Source organism: Pogoniulus pusillus, chromosome 5 (genome assembly GCF_015220805.1).
Source record: "Pogoniulus pusillus isolate bPogPus1 chromosome 5, bPogPus1.pri, whole genome shotgun sequence".
NCBI classification, from domain to species: Eukaryota; Metazoa; Chordata; class Aves; order Piciformes; family Lybiidae; genus Pogoniulus; species Pogoniulus pusillus.
Genome location: NC_087268.1, coordinates 1,165,837 through 1,186,139, shown reverse-complemented (window position 1 = coordinate 1,186,139; position 20,303 = coordinate 1,165,837). Strand labels below are relative to the sequence as shown.

Sequence of the window (20,303 nt, the reverse complement as noted above, 5' to 3'; positions counted from 1 at the left end):
CTGCACCACCTCCCTGGGCAGCCCATTCCAATGGCAAAACCAAAACAGCAACAGGAGCAACTGATACTCCAAGGGCATGCCCTGTTTTCATCTTCCTTACCCACCCCCAGGTTCATGCTAGAAATTAAAGGCACTACACATCTTCTTTTTTTTAAACAAACAAACATAGAAACAAACAAACAAAAACCCCAAACCCTCCTTATTTAGAGTGCAAACTTCTTCAGGTCTTAAACTGTGCCCTTCTCACTAATGCTTGTCCGAGATATTTAAGGATTTATTCCGGCAATACTAAGCCAGGCCACGGTGCCCAGGCAGGATTTGGGCCCTACCCACACTGTCCAGCCTCCTCCTGAAACCAAACAGCTTCTCTTGTGTCACAGCCATCTGTGGGCACGCAGGGTGCTCTACAGGCACATGAAGTGACAGCTCCATGCCCTGAATATCTGGCAGTTTACAGTGCACTTCCCACAGAAAGGATCACGACAGACAGGGGCAGAGCTGGGAAGGGTGTAAGGCAACTGTGGAAGACGCTGAGATGAGCTTGCTGTTGTGTGTCCGCTGTGGGAAGTGCGTGCAGGAGAGCTTGCAGACACGCGTGTGCAAGAGGCTTTTTCTCAGCATGCAACACAGGCTGATTCTGCAGCGCTCCACAGTCAACAGCACATTCGAATTCCCTCGGTAAAAACTGCAGAGGGTACACATTTGGCCATTTAATTCACTCACTTAAAAGCGTAATTAATTCCCAGATACCAGCACTTCCTTCAGGCTACTTCTAGGATGAAAGGAATTCTGCTGGTGCAGTCAAACAAGCAAATCGCTTCTCTGAAGTGTTTTAGGCCTAAGGTGGTGGGGCAGAAATCAGCAGAGACCTGCAGGAGCTGACACCTGTTGCGGCGGGGGGGACCGCACGTGGCCGAGGCAGGAGCTTGGCACAAACATGGAGTGACTCATTTCCCCAAAGCCTGCCCCCAAAACTACACACAGAGATTAATTCAGTTTTCATTACCAGATTCAGCTCACTTGAGAAGACCTACAGCGTGCCACAGGTACCCTGACTGGTTCGAAGTCAGGAGTTGGAAAAGGCTTTAGGTGTTAATGGGTAGCGTTTGCTTAATGATAAAGCTGAGCCAGAGCCACTCACGGTCAGGCCGCCTCGGTCCCCGGCCGGTCCCTCGCTGTCTCTCAGCAGCCGCAGCAGGGTCGTTAAGGGTCGTCAAGGTCTGCACAAAGGCGCTGATGGTGCAGCAGCAGCGCTCCGGAGCTGCGCTGTCTGCATCCAGGCCAGGCGAGGGGTGGAAGGCTCCGGCAGGCAGGCAGGAGCGCTCGGGCAGGGGTGAACGCCAAGGCGGGCACCCCGGGAGCGGGAAGCACCCCAGTGTTCCTAGCCCCCGAGGCACAGAGCGGAGCAGCAGTGCCCGGGCGCGGAGCAGCAGTGCCCGGGCGCGGAGCAGCTCTGCCTGGGCGCGGAGCAGAGCCGGTCCCAGCGCGGGCGCTGCACGGGGCCCCCCTCGTGCCTGGGGCCCCGAGCTGCCCCCGCACGGCTGCGGCGCGGGGCAGGGGAGCAGGTGCGCTCGTGCCCTTCCCGCGCACTCCGCGGCGGGAGGGGAGCCCAGGGGTACGCGGGGCCCAGGGACTGCACCTCACCTGGTCCGGAACGCCAGCAAGCATTCGGAACGCCTTGCTCACAGGTTCCTGGCACGGTCACCTTCGTGCCACACAGCTCCCAGGTGGGGAACACCACACAGTGGCCGCAGCCCACGAGGCAGCTCTCCAAACCCACCTGCTCCCAATCCAGCAGTATCCTGCAATAGCCACAGACCCTGCTCAAGCACGAGTGGCTCACGAACTGCACACTGCTGCTTTCGAGGGTAAGAGGGACCCTTGCAGTCTGGTGATTTTGAGCCTGTCACAGAACATGACACAAAGCCAGCTTTTCCCTACCGAGGCTACTTTCTCGCCATGCTCCTTCCACAATAAGGGAGAAGGGAGGCTCCTACGGATGGCTACACATGCAGACTACTTCTGTACCTGATTCATTCAGTCTCCTCTGATTACGAAGAGAAGTTGGTGAGATTAGTCCCATAAAGCTAATGGCCTTTGCAAAGACTCCTTACACATGCTTTGATGCCTATTACCGAACTCAACAACTCACTGAATGGAACATTCACTTCGGAAAGGCATCTGGTCTTGAATCAAAGGCACTGCGGACAGGACCATTTGATGTCTCTCAGCCACTCACCCTCACTTTGCTTTCTAGTCCCTGCAGGAAATGGTACCTGGGTATACCACTGCTTCTTTGCTTTTGTTACCCTTAAATTTTGTTTTCCAGTTCAGCTGATAGGAGGTTTTCCCTGATTGCCAGAGAATGACAAGCAAGTACAATGTCTTTTTCATTAAATGAGAAGAGCAGAGAGGCTTCTAGCCTATATACTTGTGCAGAGGCAATCACAGAATTAATCTATTGTTGCCATTTTTGTGACCTATCCCTGGAATGTTCATCTCTCCCCTATGTGTGAGCTAGAGGATCAGCTCAAACGGCCACATTGGAAGAGACCTCCAAGCTCATCCAGTCCAGCCTAGCACCCAGCCCTAGCCAGTCAACCAGACCACGGCACTAAGTGCCTCAGCCAGGCTTTTCTTGAACACCCCCAGGGACGGTGCCTCCACCACCTCCCTGGGCAGCCCACGAACATGAGCTGTCCTAAAATCTCATAAATGTGAAAGCCAAGTTAAAAATGCCAACACACATTTAAATAAACCTCAGCGTTTGCAGACGTAAGTAATTTTGACCACTTCGGGTTGCAAATACTGTAACCACCAGCTTCTGTCCCAAAACGAAGAGAAAGGTTTGTAGTTCTAGTGCAGGTTGACATAAAAACGATTCCTGTTCCTCACCGCGCATCAACGTGAGAAGTTCGCTCTTGGCTGAGGACTGCATTAACAAAAACGAGTTTCTCTTTGTTGAGACCTGAGTGCAGAAGCTCCTTAACCACTTTTACCTCGACTCCCGGGATCTAAATCGTGTGATTTATATGGCATTTCAGCTATGACCGCAAACGACCATAGAGTTGCTGGTTTGCCCCTACCTGCGGTGGATGCCGTCTCAGCAGACGAGCGCAGCAACAGCAACATCTAGTGGCAAGCGAGACGATGGTTAGGCTGGAGCAGAAACCAACTCCAAATACCATACAAATGCACAACAGAAAGTGCTAACAGGAACGGATTTCTGTAATGTTTTGTATTTACAAGTTTCCTCATGGCCAGGGCTGGGTGCTAGGCTGGACTGGATGAGCTTGGAGGTCTCTTCCAACCTGGTTGATTCTATGATAAAGATATATGTGTCTCGAATATAAACTAGTCTTAATTCTTCCTTTGCTTCTCATGACAACATGGGGGTTATTAACTTTGCACCACTTGTTTTGTTCTTTTTTTCTGTGCTTCTTTCACTTGTTCAAAGGGAAAGGGTCTTTATCATGACCCACAAGCTCTTTTCTGCCTTTGCACATTCAGTTTTCTTTCTCATCCTGCTGTGGGCAGGGAGTGAGGATGCAGTGGCCAATTGCTTGGTGGAGAGCAGGATGAATCCACCACAACCAAGTATACTTCAATTTCTAGCCTCTTTTAAATATGCACATTACATAGTGTCTAGAATTACCAAGTATGACATTGCTATCCCGGGGATATATCCTGGGGGGGAAAACAAAACAAAACAAAACTCCCAACAACCAACCAAAACTCAAACCAAACCTAATAACCAATCAAACAAACAAGGACTTTCCTTCACAAACAAGAAAATGTACCCACTTCAAACTCAAGAGGCAATTTCTCTTAGACATAAACAAATACATGCTGCTAGACAGAGACAGGCATTTGCCACAAGAAGCGTCAAAAGGAGGAACCAGAAAACAACAGACCTGTCAGCCTGACCTCAGTGCCAGGCAAGGGCATGGAACAGGTCGTGTTGAGTGCCATTGCAAAGCACCTACAGGATGGCCAAGGGATCAGGCCCAGCCAGCATGGGTTTAGGAAGGGCAGGTCCTGTCTCACCAACCTGATCTCCTTTTATGACCAGGTTACCCACCTGATGAATGTGGAGCAAGCTGTGGATGGAGTCTACCTGGACTGCAGCAAAGCCTCTGACACCATCTGCCACAACAAGCTCCTGGCACAGCTGGCAGCTCCTGCCTTGGACAGATTCACTCTGATATGGGTCAAGAACTGGCTGGAAGGATGGGCTCAGAGAGTGGTGGTGAATGGTGCCACAGCCAATTGGCAGCTGGCACTAGTGGTGTGCCCCAGGGATCAGTGCTGGGCACAGTCCTCTTCTATATCTTTACTGATGATCTAGAGCAGGGGATTGAGTCCAGCATCAGTGAGTTTGCAGATGACACCAAGCTAGGAACAGGTGTGGAGCTGGTGGAGGGTAGGAGAGCCCTGCAGAGGAACCTGGCCAGGCTGGATGGGTGGGCAGAGGCCAAGGGGATGAGACTGAACAGGGCCAAGTGCAGGGTTCTGCACTTTGGCCACAACAACCCCAAGCAGCACTACAGGCTGGGGACAGAGTGGCTGAGAGCGGCCAGGCAGAGAGGGAGCTGGGGGTGCTGGGAGAGAGTAGCTGAAGATGAGGCAGCAGTGTGCCCAGGTGGCCAAGAGAGCCAATGGCATCCTGGGCTGGCTCAGGAGCAGTGTGGCCAGCAGGACACGGTGGTCAGGCCACAGCTTGAGTGCTGTGTCCAGTTCTGGGCTCCTCAGTTCAAGAGAGATGTTGCAGTACTGGAAGGTGTCCACAGGAGGGCGCCAAAGCTGTGAGGGGCCCGGAGCACAGCCCAGGTCTCTTCCAACCTGGTTGATTCTCTGATTCTATGTACATCAACACTCCCTCTCACCTTAGTGACAGTCATTAAAATGTCTGTTCTGTGACACTGAGTAAAAAGACAATGTCCAATGTAAGAGGGAGGTTTATTGATGGAAAAGTATTATGTGATTATGTATAAAGTGATTATGACACAGATCTGGTGAGATGTGCCATGAAAGGAAACAGAGAATCAGACACCAGCTCAAACAGTGTCACAGACTCTCACTGTGATCAGTCAGATATAATGACCCTTTCCAGGACTTCATGACAGAAGAACATAAGTTGCTCCATCACTTCTTTACCATTTATGATGGTCCTGCAGGAGAAATACCAAAAGACAATAACTTCAGTGAGACCAAGCCAACAGCTGCAGGATATAAAATATAGTATCAGGGTACAGGGTATTCAACGTCCTCCATGTAAAACAGATAAAAGTTGGAACAAGGTCTGACAGCAACTCGTGTGCAAGCTGTGCCCATGCTGCTCCAGAACTGCTCAGCAGATAGCAGCTGGCATGGCATAGCTGCTGCGGGGAGCAGTGCACAGACCTGGGCCTCCCCAGCAGCAAGGCAGCATCACCCACTGGCCACTCCACACTTCACCCCTGTGATTCACAGTACCACAGTATCATCAAGGTTGGAAGAGACCTCACAGATCATCAAGTCCAACCCTTTACCACAGAGCTCAAGCCTAGACCATGGCACCAAGTGCCAAGTCCAATCCTGCCTTGAACAGCTCCAGGGATGGCGACTCCACCACCTCCCCGGGCAGCCCATTCCAGTGTCCAATGACTCTCTCAGTGAAGAACTTTCTCCTCACCTCAAGCCTAAATTTCCCCTGGTGCAGCCTGAGGCTGTGTCCTCTTGTTCTGGTGCTGGCCACCTGAGAGAAGAGAGCAACCTCCTCCTGGCCACAACCTCCCTGTTGTAGACAGCAATAAGGTCTGCCCTGAGCCTCCTCTTCTCCAGGCTAACCAATCCCAGCTCCCTCAGCCTCTCCTCATAGGGCTGTGCTCAAGGCCTCTCCCCAGCCTCGTTGCCCTTCTCTGGACACGCTCAAGCATCTCAATGTCCCTCCTAAACTGGGGGGCCCAGAACTGAACACAGTACTCAAGGTGAGGTCTAACCAGTGCAGAGTACAGGGGCAGAATGACCTCCCTGCTCCTGCTGGCCACACCATTCCTGATGCAGGCCAGGATGCCACTGGCTCTCTTGGCCACCTGGGCACACTGCTGGCTCCTGTTCAGGTGGGTATCAATCAGCACCCTCAGATCCCTCTCTGTCAGGCTGCTCTCCAGCCACTCCGACCCCAGCCTGTATCTCTGCATGGGGTTGCTGTGGCCAAAGTGCAGCACCCTGCATTTGGAGCTATTGAAGCCATCCCCTTGGACTCTGCCCATCTGTCCAGGCAGTCAAGGTCCTGCTGCAGAGCCCTTCTGCCCTCCAACTCAGTCACATCTGCCCCCAGCTTGGTGTCATCTGCAAACTTGTTGATGACTGACTCCATGCCCTCATCCAGATCATCTACGAAGATGTTAAAGAGGATGGGGCCCAGCACTGATCCCTGAGGGACACCACTAGTGACAGCTGCCAGCTGGATGTGGCACCATTCACCACCACTCTCTGGGTCTGGCCCTCCAGCCAGTTCCTAACCCAGCACAGAGTGTTACCATCCAAGCCATGGGCTGACAGCTTAGCCAGCAGTTTGCTGTGGGGGACAGTGTCAAAGGCCTTGCTGAAGTCTGGTACTCCAGATGGTTGGATCTTTTTCCACTGCTACTTTACCTAGGCTAAAGAAGTGTCAGTCAATTCAAGTGTCAGTAGATAATGCTCAATCTCAGAACAGACTTGGAAGAAAAAAAACATCTACATGTATTTTAATCCCTGCTGTTATATTCAGTTTTGCACACGATAGTGTTCTAACACATAACACATAAAACAAGAGGCCTTTGTATTTTCTCTATAAAAACAAACTAAAAGGGTGGGGTGACAACCACTAGAAGTCTCACAGCCAGCTAATGTTTCATGTTTGGTAGTTACTAATACACTTGAGAATCAGTTTGTTGATTTCTGTGTCTAGGAACAGAAGAAAGAACAATCAATCTAAATGAAATGTATTGAATTCCAGATTGCTAATGAATCCAATCACCACAGAATCCTAGTAACTGATAATAACACATTACTGATAAGGGATTTTACTGTTAATTACAACTAACAAGCAATACATGCAACGTTATCAAATGTATTTAAAGCAGCGACAGATCCATGTAATCTAACATCACTCACATTGAAATGCTGCAATACAGTTTCTAGCTTTGCCATACATACACAAATGCCTACTGCCTCTGATTCTGTAGGACCATCGAATTGAAGAATGCCTAGAGCTGCCATATCTCCTGATTTGCAGGTTTGTGTTGTAGCAATCAACTGCCTGTAGGGCAGGCAGAGTCAGAAACTAAGAATCTTGATATTAAAACAAGATATTCCCCTCCTCATGATGTCAAACCTCAGATTTTGTCTGTTCTCAGACAGTCTTTCTGCTAATTATGGTTGCACTGGCATCCTTTTCCCCCCAAACGCAGAGCACCTGGGTTCTGTCAGAGTCTCCTCCCACCCCAGGTGTGACCACTTTGCTCTCTGCTCACTCCCCTATTTAAATGGCCTCAGGAGAGGCTGAAGCTCCAAGCTGTGCCCAACTGGGCAGAGGGATCCTCCTCCCATCATCACTGGTGAGTCCTTGTGGTGTGCACTGGGTGAATGGTGGAGGTGATCTAAAGGCCGGGGGGCCTGGTGGCCCCCCGGTTTGCTAGGGTTCATACACAATGCTTGCTCTAACTTCACTCATGGGTGCTGGCTGAATATCCTTACTTAGGCTGAGCTCCTTTCTGCTGAGATGCTTCTTTCTGCTCACTTGTAAAACTGTAAAAATGACAGGAATAAGATCTGTGAAACGTTTTGAGGAGCCTTGGCTGAGCATGGAGGAATTGTCTGAGAAACCCTGACAAGGTAAATCAAAAGAGTGTCAATGAAATTTGAGTTTTGTGTCAGCATGGCTAAAGTTCTGTCTTGTTTTCGTAGTATTTTTAAATTTCAGTAACTGAACTTTGCCAGTGATGTCAATATCCACTTACTCTAAATGATCAATTCGATTTCAGAGGAAGAGTTTTGTTGATTTTATTAAAAATATTTTTTCCCATGATTTTATAGATTGAATTTTGTCCTTTCCCAGTTCAAGTAACTTTTTGCTAGAGTTATTCAGATGCGTGAAAGCTGGGGAGAAAAACATTCATTTAAGAGAAAAACAAAAACATGTTGTTGATAAGCTACTTGTGCTGTTTGCCAGTAGCTCCAAAGGCTCTCTGTGAGCTTTAAAACCTCTGCACACAAAAAAAGTGAAAGCCTTTAGGTGGCACAGGGGTTACTTGAGGATACTCCCAAAGGTGAGGGACAAAGGGGTTGAGAGCTTGTGGGTTAAAATCAGAGGGAGGACTAACAAATCTGACATCCTGGTTGGAGTCTGTTACAGATCACCCAACCAGGAGGAGGAAACAGATGAGATATTTTACAAACAGTTGGAGGCTGTCTCAAGATCATCAGATCTTGTCCTTGTGGGTGACTTTAACCTGCCAGATATCTGCTGGGAACTTAATTCAGCAGAGAGGAGGCAGTCCAGGAGATTTCTAGAGTGCATGGAGGGCAGCTTCATGACCCAGCTGTTAAGTGAGCCTACTAGGGGTCAAGCTCAGCTTGACCTGCTGCTCTCCAACAGAGAAGGGCTGGTAGGAGATGTGGCAGTGGGAGGCTGCCTGGGGTGTAGTGATCACGAGATAGTGGAGTTTTCAATATGCAGGGAGATAGAGAGGCACTACAACAAAACCCACACCTTGGACTTTCAGAGGGCAAACTTCAATTCATCTCACCTCAGGTATTTCCCTCGGGTAATGGATTAACTATCCAGGAAGGGGGTTCTGTGAAGCACCTGGCCTGTGCCCAGGAAATGTCGGTTTCAGAGGGCAATCTTGCAAGGATGTCTTCTCTGGAGACTTTCCAAACCCACAGGGATGTGCTCCTGTGCAACCTGATCTAGACAAATCTGCTCTATCAGGGCAGCTGGAGTAGATGATCAGAGGTCACTTCAAACCCAGTCTGTGATAGCTGTAGGTAGATTATTTCCAAGTGCTGATGGATTTGAGGAAACTCTGAAGGTATTTCCCAGTCTCTCTGACATTCCAAATTTAGGCTTTCATCCTAGAGGCCGAGTTCTTCCCATGAACAACAGTGTGGTCTGCTCACATGTGCTGAGCATGTGTCATGAGACAGGATCTGGCCACTGTGCCTGGCTGCTCTCTGAGAAGCCTGGTGGAGACTGAATACTCTGATTCTGCAAGGATAGTTACGGTGCAACTCGCCCTACCAACCCCTCTATTCATGCAGCTTTGTATTTCACCTTCTTACCTGCTTGGTTTTCACTCTGACTTTCACTTACCTTCTCCAGTCATTAGTCCACTTGTGCAACAACCTCTTTGCAAGGTGACACGTAGTGAGTAACAGCATACTCTTCTGCAGGAGATGGAAAGAAATGCTCCTGTTAGCCTACAGTCCACTTCTTGTGCCTTTTTCTTCAGGTGGGTGTATCTTACACCTAGCTTAAACCAGAGATACTTCAAATCTCCCTCGTTCTGGCACATGCAACTTTCTAGTCATACCTACTTGGCACCCTGGGAGTGAGAACAAGCTCACTAAAGCAAAGTGCATCTCTGTCCTGGCACTAGACCCTGGTTCAAGGCCTCCCTTAGTGTTTCCAGTGTCCCAGTCCCTGTCCCTCTCCCAAACTTCACACTGATTAAAGTCCAAGAGCCACCTGTTTCATAGTAATCATAGATCTGCACAGCAGCTGACTTGGGATGGCTCACGATGAAGTCCTGCTCCACTGAGAAAGTGATTTCTTTCCTTTTCTTCTGTGTGATCTGGGAGTGGAGAGACAGGGATCACAGTAAGTCACACAGGTAGGGATCATGTTAAGTCACATACATCACATCACATTAAGTCACATCACATATTTGTACAGTGCTCTGGAGCAGATCAGGATGGCAAATCCCACTAATGCCACACATGCAGACTATATCATATATAATATATATGATATAATACCTTATATATTATGTATTATATTATAAAGTATATATAATTTTTAGTATTTTTGTTATTTATTCTTTTTCTTATTTATTTTATTTTATTCTTTCTAGTTGCTAGTAGGGAAGGCATCAGTTTGAAGTTGTTTGGGAGGCTGGGATGTTACATACAAGATGTACATGCATGGTTCAGGAGTAAGCAAACGGATGAGGAAGGGACCACGGTAAGTGCACTTCAGAGAGTACACACTCCACATGTAGGTGCAAGCTGTTTGTAACTTCAGTGAAAAAGCAAGTAGAGAGTGAAGAGAACTTACATTTTCCAGATAAAGGAGAAGGTGATTTTTCTTGGTTTCTACTTGCATCACTTCATGATCATCAATAAGCTTTAAAACAAGGAAATTAAGATAAAGGTATTTGTAAGTCCTTAAAAAGCAGGTGCTGCTTCACACCTTGCTACTGAATGCCTGTGGGATTCATCCTGTTCCTAGCCAGGTGCCAAGGACTGGCAGGTGATTTTAGGAGTGTAAGTCATAGAGGCATAGAGTTGCTCTGGCTGGAAAAGAATGTTATGACCATTGAGTCCAACCATTATCAAGCCTGGTCCTAAACCACATCAGTCAGCATCATATCTCTGCAGCTTTGAAACACCTCCAGGGATGGGGATTCAACCAGGCCCCTGAGGAACCTGTTCCAGCCAGTCTTTGAGAAACCTTTCAGTGAAGAACTGTCTTCTAATAGGCAAGCTAAAGCTTCCTTGGTGCAACTTGAAGCCATTTCCTCTTGTCCTATCAACTACTACTAGGTAGTAGAGACCAACATCCACCTCACTACAAGCCCCTTTCTGGGAATTGCAGAGAGCAGGAAGGTCTCTCCTCAGCCTTCTTTTCTCCAGACTAAATAATCTCAGTTCCCTCAGCTGCTCCTTGCAAGATCTGTTCTCCAGTCTCTTCACCACCTTCATTGACTTTCTCTGGATATACTCCAGCACCTCAATGTCTTTTTTTAGTGAGAGCTCTAAAACAGAACCCAGTGCTCAAGATGTGGCCTAACCATCCGTGCTGAGTACAGGAGGACAATCCCCACCATGGTCGTCCTGGTCACACTAATGTTGTGGTGGACTGAGCAAAAGCTGCCACTTGACTTTGCAGGAAGTATGAGCACTTCATAGTCCCTGTGAAGCAGGGATGCAATGCAGCTCAATTGAGGAGTATTGGCTGGCTCCAGTGCCAGATAGTTTTCAGAACTAGAGTGGCAGATTTGCCACCCTTTCCCTGCCTGGGCAGTGCCAGCTTCCAGATGCAGCTGTCAGCTGGGCAGGCTCTATCTGGGATGCTTCCTAAAGTGTGAAAGTCTGTGTGCTCAGAGCAACCTGTAGAGGATTCCCTCCACCCAGTAATGAAGCCAGTGCAGTCATGCAGACACCTCACAGGTTTGTGGGTGAATGATTCTTAACCAGCCCTCTGTTTTCATCATGGCAAGTCTTCTCTGTCCCTGGAGTGACTCGGTTCACCTTGCTCCTTACCTTATCCAAGGAAGACTTAACAGGAACAAAGCCAGAAATCATCTTCACGTCAATAATGACCATGTTGGAGCTTCTGTGCTTCCCTGTGTAACTGAAACAAGAGGCCCTTGTCAGTCTGGGCCACGTCTGGGGAAGCAAACCTCAGCTCTCTGCTCCTGGCCTCCTAATGCCACATGAGAAGGTTGGCATGTACCACATGCACCTGCTGCTTGGCTCAGATGGGAGGCGCTGGTGTGGCCCCTAGCATGAAGAGACCAAAGATGTGCTGCCACCATCAGTTACTGGCACGAGGGCTTTACAGGTACTGTGTTTTACAGGCTGATACAATCAGCACATTTACCAGCTCCTGTTTCTTTACTTTGTAAGCAGAACTGCTCTCTGCATCTCTTGCCATCTGGGCACCTGGTTTGTGGATTGCACATTACCTGCTGATGAGGACAATGTCAAACTTTGCTGGTCGATCCAGTGGGCATGCAGCATCTGATGTCTGCACTGAGAGCAGAAACCCAAAGCTCCCCTCTAGAAGGTGAATGTTGTACCTTAGTGCTGTCTGAAAGAGAAAACAACCAACCAATAACCCATGCTTTTGGCAAGAAGATTTACTTGCATTCCCAAAAAAACACGAGTATCAAACTTGGAGAAGTTTCCTGGCAATGCTGCCCTCGGTTTTGTGTGAAAGATCCTTGCTGACATCACAGACGGACGTGGCAGACTTCTGCTCCTTGGCAATGAAGATGCTTGCACCAGGAGTCGCCTCCCAGAGAGAAACCAGCTGCTAATCAGCAAAGACTCTTACCCAAAATGCGACTCTGCAGGAGTCAGAATGTGGGATGGGGGAAATGTGTTCTAATAGAATCATGGAATTGTGGGAATGATGCAGCTGGAAAAGTCCTTTAAGATCACTGAGTCTAAGCATTCTCTAACTCTACCAAGTCTGGTGCTAAACCATAGAATCAGAGAATCACAGAATCAACCAGGTTGGAAGAGACCTCCAAGCTCATCCAGTCCAACCTAGCACCCAGCCCTATCCAGTCAACCAGACCACGGCACTAAGTGCCTCAGCCAGGCTTTGCTTCAACACCTCCAGGGACAGCGACTCCACCACCTCCCTGGGCAGCCCATTCCAATGCCAATCACTCTCTCTGACAACAACTTCCTCCTAACATCATCTATTCTTCTAATATCCAACTTAACCCCCTCCTCTAGTGCCCCCTAAGGCCATTCCTCACTTCCTACTAGGGAGGAGAGACCAACCCCCACCTCTTTTAAGGGAGCAGGCAGTGAGGAAAGTCTCCCCTCAGGCTCCTCTTCAACAGCCTAAACAATGCCAGTTTAGCTCAAATAACTAGGGGAAATAAAGGGAAGCCCCATGGAGAATCATCAAAGCCATGGCTGTATTGTCTGCAGAGTGTGGGACACAGTGAAGAGGAGAGCAGAGCCTTACTTGCGCAAGCACACATCCACTGCCATTCACTGTCAGGCTGTATTTCCCAGGGACCTCGGGAAGGGAAGTCTGTTGCAGCAGGAGCCTGTTTGTACTGTTGACAGTAAATACCTTCTCAAAAGGTCTTTTGGAAGTGACCTTGACTACATTTTGTGCCCCAGAAGTGTATGTGGCCTCTCCATAAGCAGCAAGGGCCTGAAGAGCAATGACTGTATCCTGAAGGAAGAGGAAGAATAAAATACAGGTAGCCAAGTGTGACTGATACTCATCCTAAGTAAAGAACAGCTGAATTTGTGTGTGCAATTCCAGGGTTTCCACATCCAAGGAGCCATTTCATTCTGGCATGTATGGTTTAGGTTGGAAGGAATCTCTCTACTTGTATGAAGGTCTCAGAACCTAAAATCTGAGCTCTGGAGCACACTACTAGAGTTTTTCATGCTGGTGAAGCAGGTTTTCCTGGGAACTGCAGAGCACTTCTTGACCATACTACAGCTGGGACTCAGTGTTCACTGGGCTTATCCCCATGGCAATTATCTGTGTTTGTTGCTAGCCAAATTACTCTGGTATGGCTTTAACCTCTCCACAGTTACAAATAAGAGGGGGAAACATATTTTGATCTCTGTGTATTTGAGACCTTCAGGTTCTTCCAACTCCTAGGACTGGCTGGGGAGTGGAAGTGATTTTTGTCACCTGAGTGGAAGAGAAACCTCCATAGGGATTCTGCTGCCTGATGATCCACTGCACAATCCCTGAGGCCTTTGTAAGATCGTCTTGATTCCAGTTGGGTTTGCAGAGCAATGCCAGCAGCATGTAGCTGGTGATCTCAACTTCAGCTGATGGGGCATGGTCAAGGAAGGAGGGAGATTTTTCTGAGAGAGACCTCTCCTCCTGCTCCCAGTGCTGTGAACCATCTAAATAAACAGAGAGTAATAAGCAGTTAAAATGGGATTGAGGTGTCACTTCTCTCTGCTGCCTCAGAGTTGTGTCCTGGCCTTGTTCTCACAGGCACTCTTCCCAGAGCGACAGATGTGCTGTAAATTAACTCCAGAGACTGTTTCACAGAATCTCAGGATTTCTTCTGTTGCAAAAGCCCTTTAAGACCATCAAGTCCAGTTGGTGACCTGATGCCACCATGGCCATTAAACCATGTCCCAAAGTGCCACGTCAAAAAAATGTGTAAACCCCTCCAGAGAGGGTGACACTACCACCTCCCTGGCCAGTCTGGTCCAATTCTTAACCACCCTTTCAGTAAAGACATTTTTTCCAATACTCACTTTAAACATTTCCTGCTGCATTTTGAGGCTGTTCTCTCTTGTGATACCACTTGATACTAGGGAAAACAGATCAACACCCACCTCATCACAACCTCTTTTGGCAGAGGTTTTTATGCCTATGGTCTCAATAGTTAGAGCAGTTAGAATCATAGAATCAACCAGGTTGTAAGAGACCTCCAAGATCAGCCAGTCCAACCTAGCACCCAGCCCTAGCCAGTCATCTAGACCATGGCACTAAGTGCCTCAGCCAGGCTTTACTTCAACACCTCCAGGGATGGCGAGACTCCACCACCTCCCTGAGCAGCCCATTCCAATGCCAATCACTCTCTCTGCCAACAACTTCCTCCTAACATCCAGCCTAGACCTGCCCTGGCACACCTTGAGACTGTGTCCCCTTCTTCTGTTGCTGGGTGCCTGGCAGCAGAGCCCAACTCCATCTGGCCACAGCCTCCCTGCAGGCAGCTGCAGACAGCAATGAGCTCTGCCCTGAGCCTCCTCTGCTGCAGGCTGCACACCCCCAGCTCCCTCAGCCTCTCCTCACAGGGCTGTGCTCCAGGCCCCTCACAGCTTTGGCGCCCTCCTGTGGACACCTTCCAGTACTGCAACATCTCTCTTGAATTGAGGGGCCCAGACCTGGACACAGCACTCAAGGTGTGGCCTGAGCAGTGTTGAGTTTAAGGTCAGTAACTTCTGATCCCTCTTCCCACGTCTCAAACTCCCCAAATGGTTGAAACTCACCAACTTCCTTTGCTGATTTCTGTAGCTCTCTAAGGAACGCTTCACATTTCTCTGCCTTGCCAGCCAAGCAGAAAGCATAGGCCATGAGTGCCCGAGTGTAGGTGCTGCTGATATTCTTCTCAGATGCAGTTTCCAGGCAAAAAATGGCATTTCGGACTATAGGGTACTTAGACAGACAAGCAAGTGAACAAGCAAGCAAACCAAAACCACGTGGGCATAATTCAGGATAGAATTAGTCTTCACCTGAATGAGCATTTATGTTTTTCAAACCAATTCTTCACCCTGTCACTATCCCAGCGATAAGAATGAGACTTCTCTTCTGCAGTCAAGAGTCTATCGCCTTAAACAAATCCCAACCAGCAGTCTCTGTCTTCAGTGACCCTGCTGTGATTTTAATTCAACCCTGTGGAAGCTGTGCTAGGTTTATACCAACTGAAAAATCTTCTCTGTGTCCTTGCTAATGCACTAACCAGAAAGGTCTTCAGAAAGGATACCACAAGGTGGAGGTAGAGAAACTCACATGTTAAGTTTTTCACATATACTGCATCTCCTCTCTAGTCTCCTTTGGACAGCCACTGTCCTAAAATGATAGATTGCTTTCCCCCCCGATGGACCATTGCTTTTCCAGTGAAGCTTTAACTACCATTTGTAGACTTCATGAATTCACTTGCAAGAATTTACTGTCTCAATGTAGAATCATAGAATCAACCAGGTTGGAAGGGACCTCCAAAATCATCCAGTCCAACCTCTCATGTTTAAGACTAATCCAAAATGTGTGGGTTACTATCTGCCAAGTTTGTCCTTTTTTTAGTTGTTATTTTTGATAGGAAGCCAGGCCAGGCAGGCTCACCTCTGTGCACAGTAAGGACATGGAGCAGATCCTCCTGGAGGCACTACTGAGACAGGAGAATAGTGAAGAGGTGATTGGCTGCACCAAAGGCAAATCCTGCCTGACAAACCTGGTTGCCCTCCATAAATCATGGAATCAACCAGGTTGGAAGAGACCTCCAAGATCATCCAGCCCAACCTAGCACCCAGCCCTATCCACTCAAGCAGACCATGACACTAAGTGCCTCATCCAGGCTTTGCTTGAAGACCTCCAGGGACGGTGCCTCCACCACCTCCCTGGGCAGCCCATTCCAATGCCAATCACTCTCTCTGCCAACAACTTCCTCCTAACACCCAGCCTATACTTTCCCCTGACAACCAGTGATCCATTCCAGGTGAATGCCAGCTGCTGAAGGTCTCCTTACCGAGCTGGAATGCTGAGCTTCTAGCATGGCAATGGTGATGTAGGCAGAAAGCGACAGCTCATCATCCACTCCTCCCTGAAAAGGATGTGGAGAAAAGAATAAGCAGTAAATGCCCTGAGTCTACATCATATCCCAGCTGGCAGAGTGTGGGGCCAGTTATGGAAGCAGTCCAACAGGAAGGAGATCATACACACAGCTCTTAAATATCTCCCTAAATCAAGAGAAGTCCTCTGCTGCCACCTCAAAAACCAAACCAAACAAAAAAAACCCAAAAGAATCACTCTCACAAAATTGCAGTCCTGTAAGACCCAGCTGAGGTGCTAGAAAGATGTAAAGTGTAGTGTGGGGATGCTAACTGAGCTCAAAGTAGTCACTTTAGGGTGAGGAGTGTTAGCCCTTGGCAGCAGACAGACATTTGGAGTACAGCATAGGTTTTTACAGTAGTGGCAGAACATGTTCTTAATGAACAGAGCATAAACTGGAGCAAGAAGTAATTCTCTATCACCTTCAAGGCATTGTTGATGAGTGTCCCAACACTTCGGAAGCAGCCATCTGGCTTCTGTTTGCTTGCTAGCCACGTCAGGGTTTGAGCCTGGACGTTGTCATCAATGTAGATGAAGCGACTCGCTTGTGCAAATGACTTGTACACAAAGGCTGTGAGCCTGCAGAGGAGAGACGAAGCTGTGAGATGAGCATTGTAAAGAGGAACAGAAAAGGTCAGCTCTCCAATTCATCTTATGCATAGCATCAGGGCAAGTGTAGAGCCCTGCATGTGGGAGGAGCAATGCCACAGGACCACAGGCTCACAGGTTGTTAGGGGTTGGAAGGGACCCAAGGAGAGCATCCAGTCCAACCCCCTGCCAGAGCAGGACAATCCTATCTAACACAGAGCACAGAGGAACACATCCAGACAGGCCTGGAAAGCTCCAGAGAAGGAGCTTGAGCCTGTAAATAAAAAACATAAATAACTTTTGCTGGGAGGGTTGACTTTGGTGGGAGAGCAGCCTGGCAGAAAAGGACCTGGGGGTGTTGGTGGCCAGCAGTGTGCTCAGGTGGCCAAGAAGGCCAACAGCATCCTGGCCTGTACCAGAAATGGTGCAAGCAGCAGGAGGAGGGAGGTGCTCATGTCCCTGTACTCAGCACTCCTGAGCCCACACCTCGAGTCCTGTGCCCAGTTTTGGTCAGCACAGTACAGGAGGGACACTGAGGTGCTGGAGCATTCTAGCTTGCTTCAAACTAGCAGGGGCAGAGAAGGGCGAGAAGGCTGGGGAGAGGTCTGGCACACATGGCCTGTGAGGAGCGGCTGAGGGAGCTGGGGGTGTTCAGTCTGGAGAAGAGGAGGCTGAGAGGGGACCTTATTGCCCTCTACAACTACCTACAGGGAGGTTGTGGTGAGGCTGGAGCTGGTCTCTTCTCCCCAGTTACTAATGATAGGACAAGAGGAAATGGCCTCAAGTTGTGTCAGGGGAGGCTGAGGTTGGCTGTTGGGAGGAAGTTCTTTCCTGAGCAGGTGGTCAAGCACTGAGATGCAGGTTGGACTGGCTGACCCTGGTGATCCTTTCCAAGCATATTCACAGTGATGAGATGTTGTGCTGAGGGGTTTGGTTTGGTCAAGGACTTGTCAGTGTGAAACTCATGACTGGACTTGAGGAACTCAAAGGGCTTTTCCAATCTAAGGAATTCTGTAATAAACAGTGAATACATTTTTTTATCACATTTCTGCCTGATTAATTTTTAATAATCAACAAATGGGCCAGCAAGTCAAGGGAAGTTTTCCTCTGCCTCTACCCAGTTCAAGAAGGCTGAGAAAGTATCGGAGAGAGTCCAAGTAGAGAGCCCCTAAGATGATGAGGGGATTGGAACATCCACCTCACCAGGAAAGGCTGAGAGACCTGGTGCTTTTTAGCCTGCAGAACAGGAGATTAAGGGGGCAGCTCATTGATGCTTATGAATATCTAAAGGGCAAGTGTAAGGAGGATAGAACTGAAGTCTTCCCAGTGGTGTCCAGTGACAGGACAAAGGGCAACAGACACAATCTGGAACACGGGAGGCTCCACGTAAACATAAGGGAAAAGTTCTTCCCTTTGAAGGTGGCAGAGCACTGGAGCAGGCTGCCCAGAGAGACTGTGGAGTCGCCTTCTCTGCTTCTTATCTGGATGTGCTCCTGTGTGATTTGTTCGAGGTGCCCCAGCTGTAGCAGGGGGATTGGTCTAGATTGTCTCCAGAGATCTCTTTCAGCTCCTACCATTCAGTGATTCCGTGATAAGATGAGGAGTTAACAGCCAGCCTGATGGCTTGCTTTCTCTTCATGTGCTCCTCTGGGAGAGGGAAGTTGCATGGAACGTGTGAAGGACAGCAAAGCATGCTTCATGGCTGATTCTGGCTACAGAGTAGTGCAGTACGTTTGATTTCATGTCACCAGCAGGAGTGCAAGTCAGAAAGTGCAGAGGTTAGTTTCTCTGTCCACATCCCACCTGACAGGGGGTGGAGAGCTGTTTCTCCCCATACTCAGAGAGTCTCAGCCCTAGACAGCTCTGTACATTTGATTTAGCTACTAAGGGTGACTCTTACTTGCATCATATGAATTCAATGCAAATTAACCTATGAGCCATTTCTGCTCCCAGTCACTTACCAGGTGTTCCCTTCTTTATCTCTGATGCCAAAGATGCTGTAGGATCCATCAGGATGTTTGTATGACAGTTGTTTCTGGTAGCCTGCGAAAACATGGAAGATGAAGTGTTCACTAAAAGTAAAACTCTGTTCTGTTAGTTATCAGATTTAGCTGAAACTGTACTGGGATAGAGTAGAAGGGCAATGGGTATCTGCCAAGCAGCAGGAGGTGTTGGTCAGCACAGTATAGGAGGGACACTGAGGTGCTGGAGCAGGGGCAGAGAAGGGTGATGAGGCTGGGGAGAGGTCTGGCACACATGGCCTGTGAGGAGTGGCTGAGGGAGCTGGGGGTGTTCAGTCTGGAGAAGAAGAGGCTGAGAGGGTATCTTATTGCCCTCTACAACTACCTACAGGGAGGTTGTGGTGAGGCTGGAGCTGGTCTCTTCTCCCCAGTTACTAATGATAGGACAAGAAGAAATGGCCTCAAGTTGTGTCAGGGGAGGTTTAGGTTGGCTGTTGGGAGGAAGTTCTTTCCTGAGTGGGTGGTCAGGCACTGGCACAGGCTGCCCAGGGAGGTGGTGGAGTCACCATCCCTGGAGGTGTTTAAGAGGAGAGTGGATGTGGTGCTTGGGGCTATGGTCTGGTGCTGAAGGATGCTGGGATGCAGGTTGGACTGGCTGATCCTGGTGGTCCTTTCGAAGCACAGCATTTCATAGTGATGAGATGTTGTGCTGAGGGATTTGGGTTAGTCAAGGACTTGTCAGTGTGAAACTAATGAATGGAGTCGAGGAGCTTGAATGGCCTTTCCAATCTAAGGAATTCTGTGATCCTGTGAGATCCCTGAATGTAGCTAAGATGGAAGCATGGAACATCTTGTCCTGCAGAAACACCATTTCACAGAATAAGCAGAGCTGCATCAGCTCTGTGCTCCAGCTAAACTGGCTGGGTTAGGATATACAGACACAGACCCATAGAACCATTTTGGCTCACAAAGACCTGTAAGATCATTGACTCCAACCATTATCTAACTCAGACAGGTCTGGGAGACAACCATGCTGCTGCTTCTCTGCTCTCTGCACCCCAAAGGGGTCAGCATGTATCGTAAGGGAGGCACAGGAACACAGCACTCTCACCGCTCACTAAGTATCCAATGGCCTTGGATTGGACCTCCTCACTCAGCTGCCTTGTCTTGTTCAGATAGTCCAGGACATAGATGTTGGGTGAAAAGAGGACCATGTTCTGTTCCCCACAGCCAAATGGCATCTGGAGGAGCTGGTGCACGTTCTGCATGGCAGTGCCCATGATGTCACCTGAGGAAGAGGAGATGCCAGATGGATTAGCACAAATCATGGACACTAAACAGTAACTTCTGCTTTGTAGGTAGATTGATGGCAAGTCTAGCTGGGGTTGCAAGCCTTTCCCCCAGGCATGAACCTCTCAGTGGTGAGTGATTTGTTCTGTTCTGCTGTGCAC

At 48.8% G+C, this 20,303-nt stretch overlaps 1 protein-coding gene across 1 annotated transcript in view; it reads right to left on the bottom strand.

Annotated features, from left to right (window-relative positions):
- Window positions 1-4,957: 4,957 nt before the first annotated feature.
- The window catches only part of LOC135175201 (ovostatin-like), a 40,036-nt gene continuing 24,690 nt past the window's right edge, over window positions 4,958-20,303 (bottom strand). The window contains exons 25-37 of the mRNA XM_064142998.1: window positions 19,964-20,140; window positions 18,853-18,934; window positions 16,726-16,882; window positions 16,221-16,295; window positions 14,968-15,133; window positions 13,646-13,866; window positions 12,956-13,171; window positions 11,937-12,061; window positions 11,512-11,602; window positions 10,304-10,372; window positions 9,716-9,821; window positions 9,341-9,414; window positions 4,958-5,171 (exon numbers count right to left, since the gene is read on the bottom strand). Of these exons, the coding sequence (XP_063999068.1) occupies window positions 9,353-9,414; window positions 9,716-9,821; window positions 10,304-10,372; window positions 11,512-11,602; window positions 11,937-12,061; window positions 12,956-13,171; window positions 13,646-13,866; window positions 14,968-15,133; window positions 16,221-16,295; window positions 16,726-16,882; window positions 18,853-18,934; window positions 19,964-20,140 (1,547 nt within the window). The 3' untranslated portion in view covers window positions 4,958-5,171; window positions 9,341-9,352. The remainder of the gene's footprint in view (window positions 5,172-9,340; window positions 9,415-9,715; window positions 9,822-10,303; window positions 10,373-11,511; window positions 11,603-11,936; window positions 12,062-12,955; window positions 13,172-13,645; window positions 13,867-14,967; window positions 15,134-16,220; window positions 16,296-16,725; window positions 16,883-18,852; window positions 18,935-19,963; window positions 20,141-20,303) is intronic.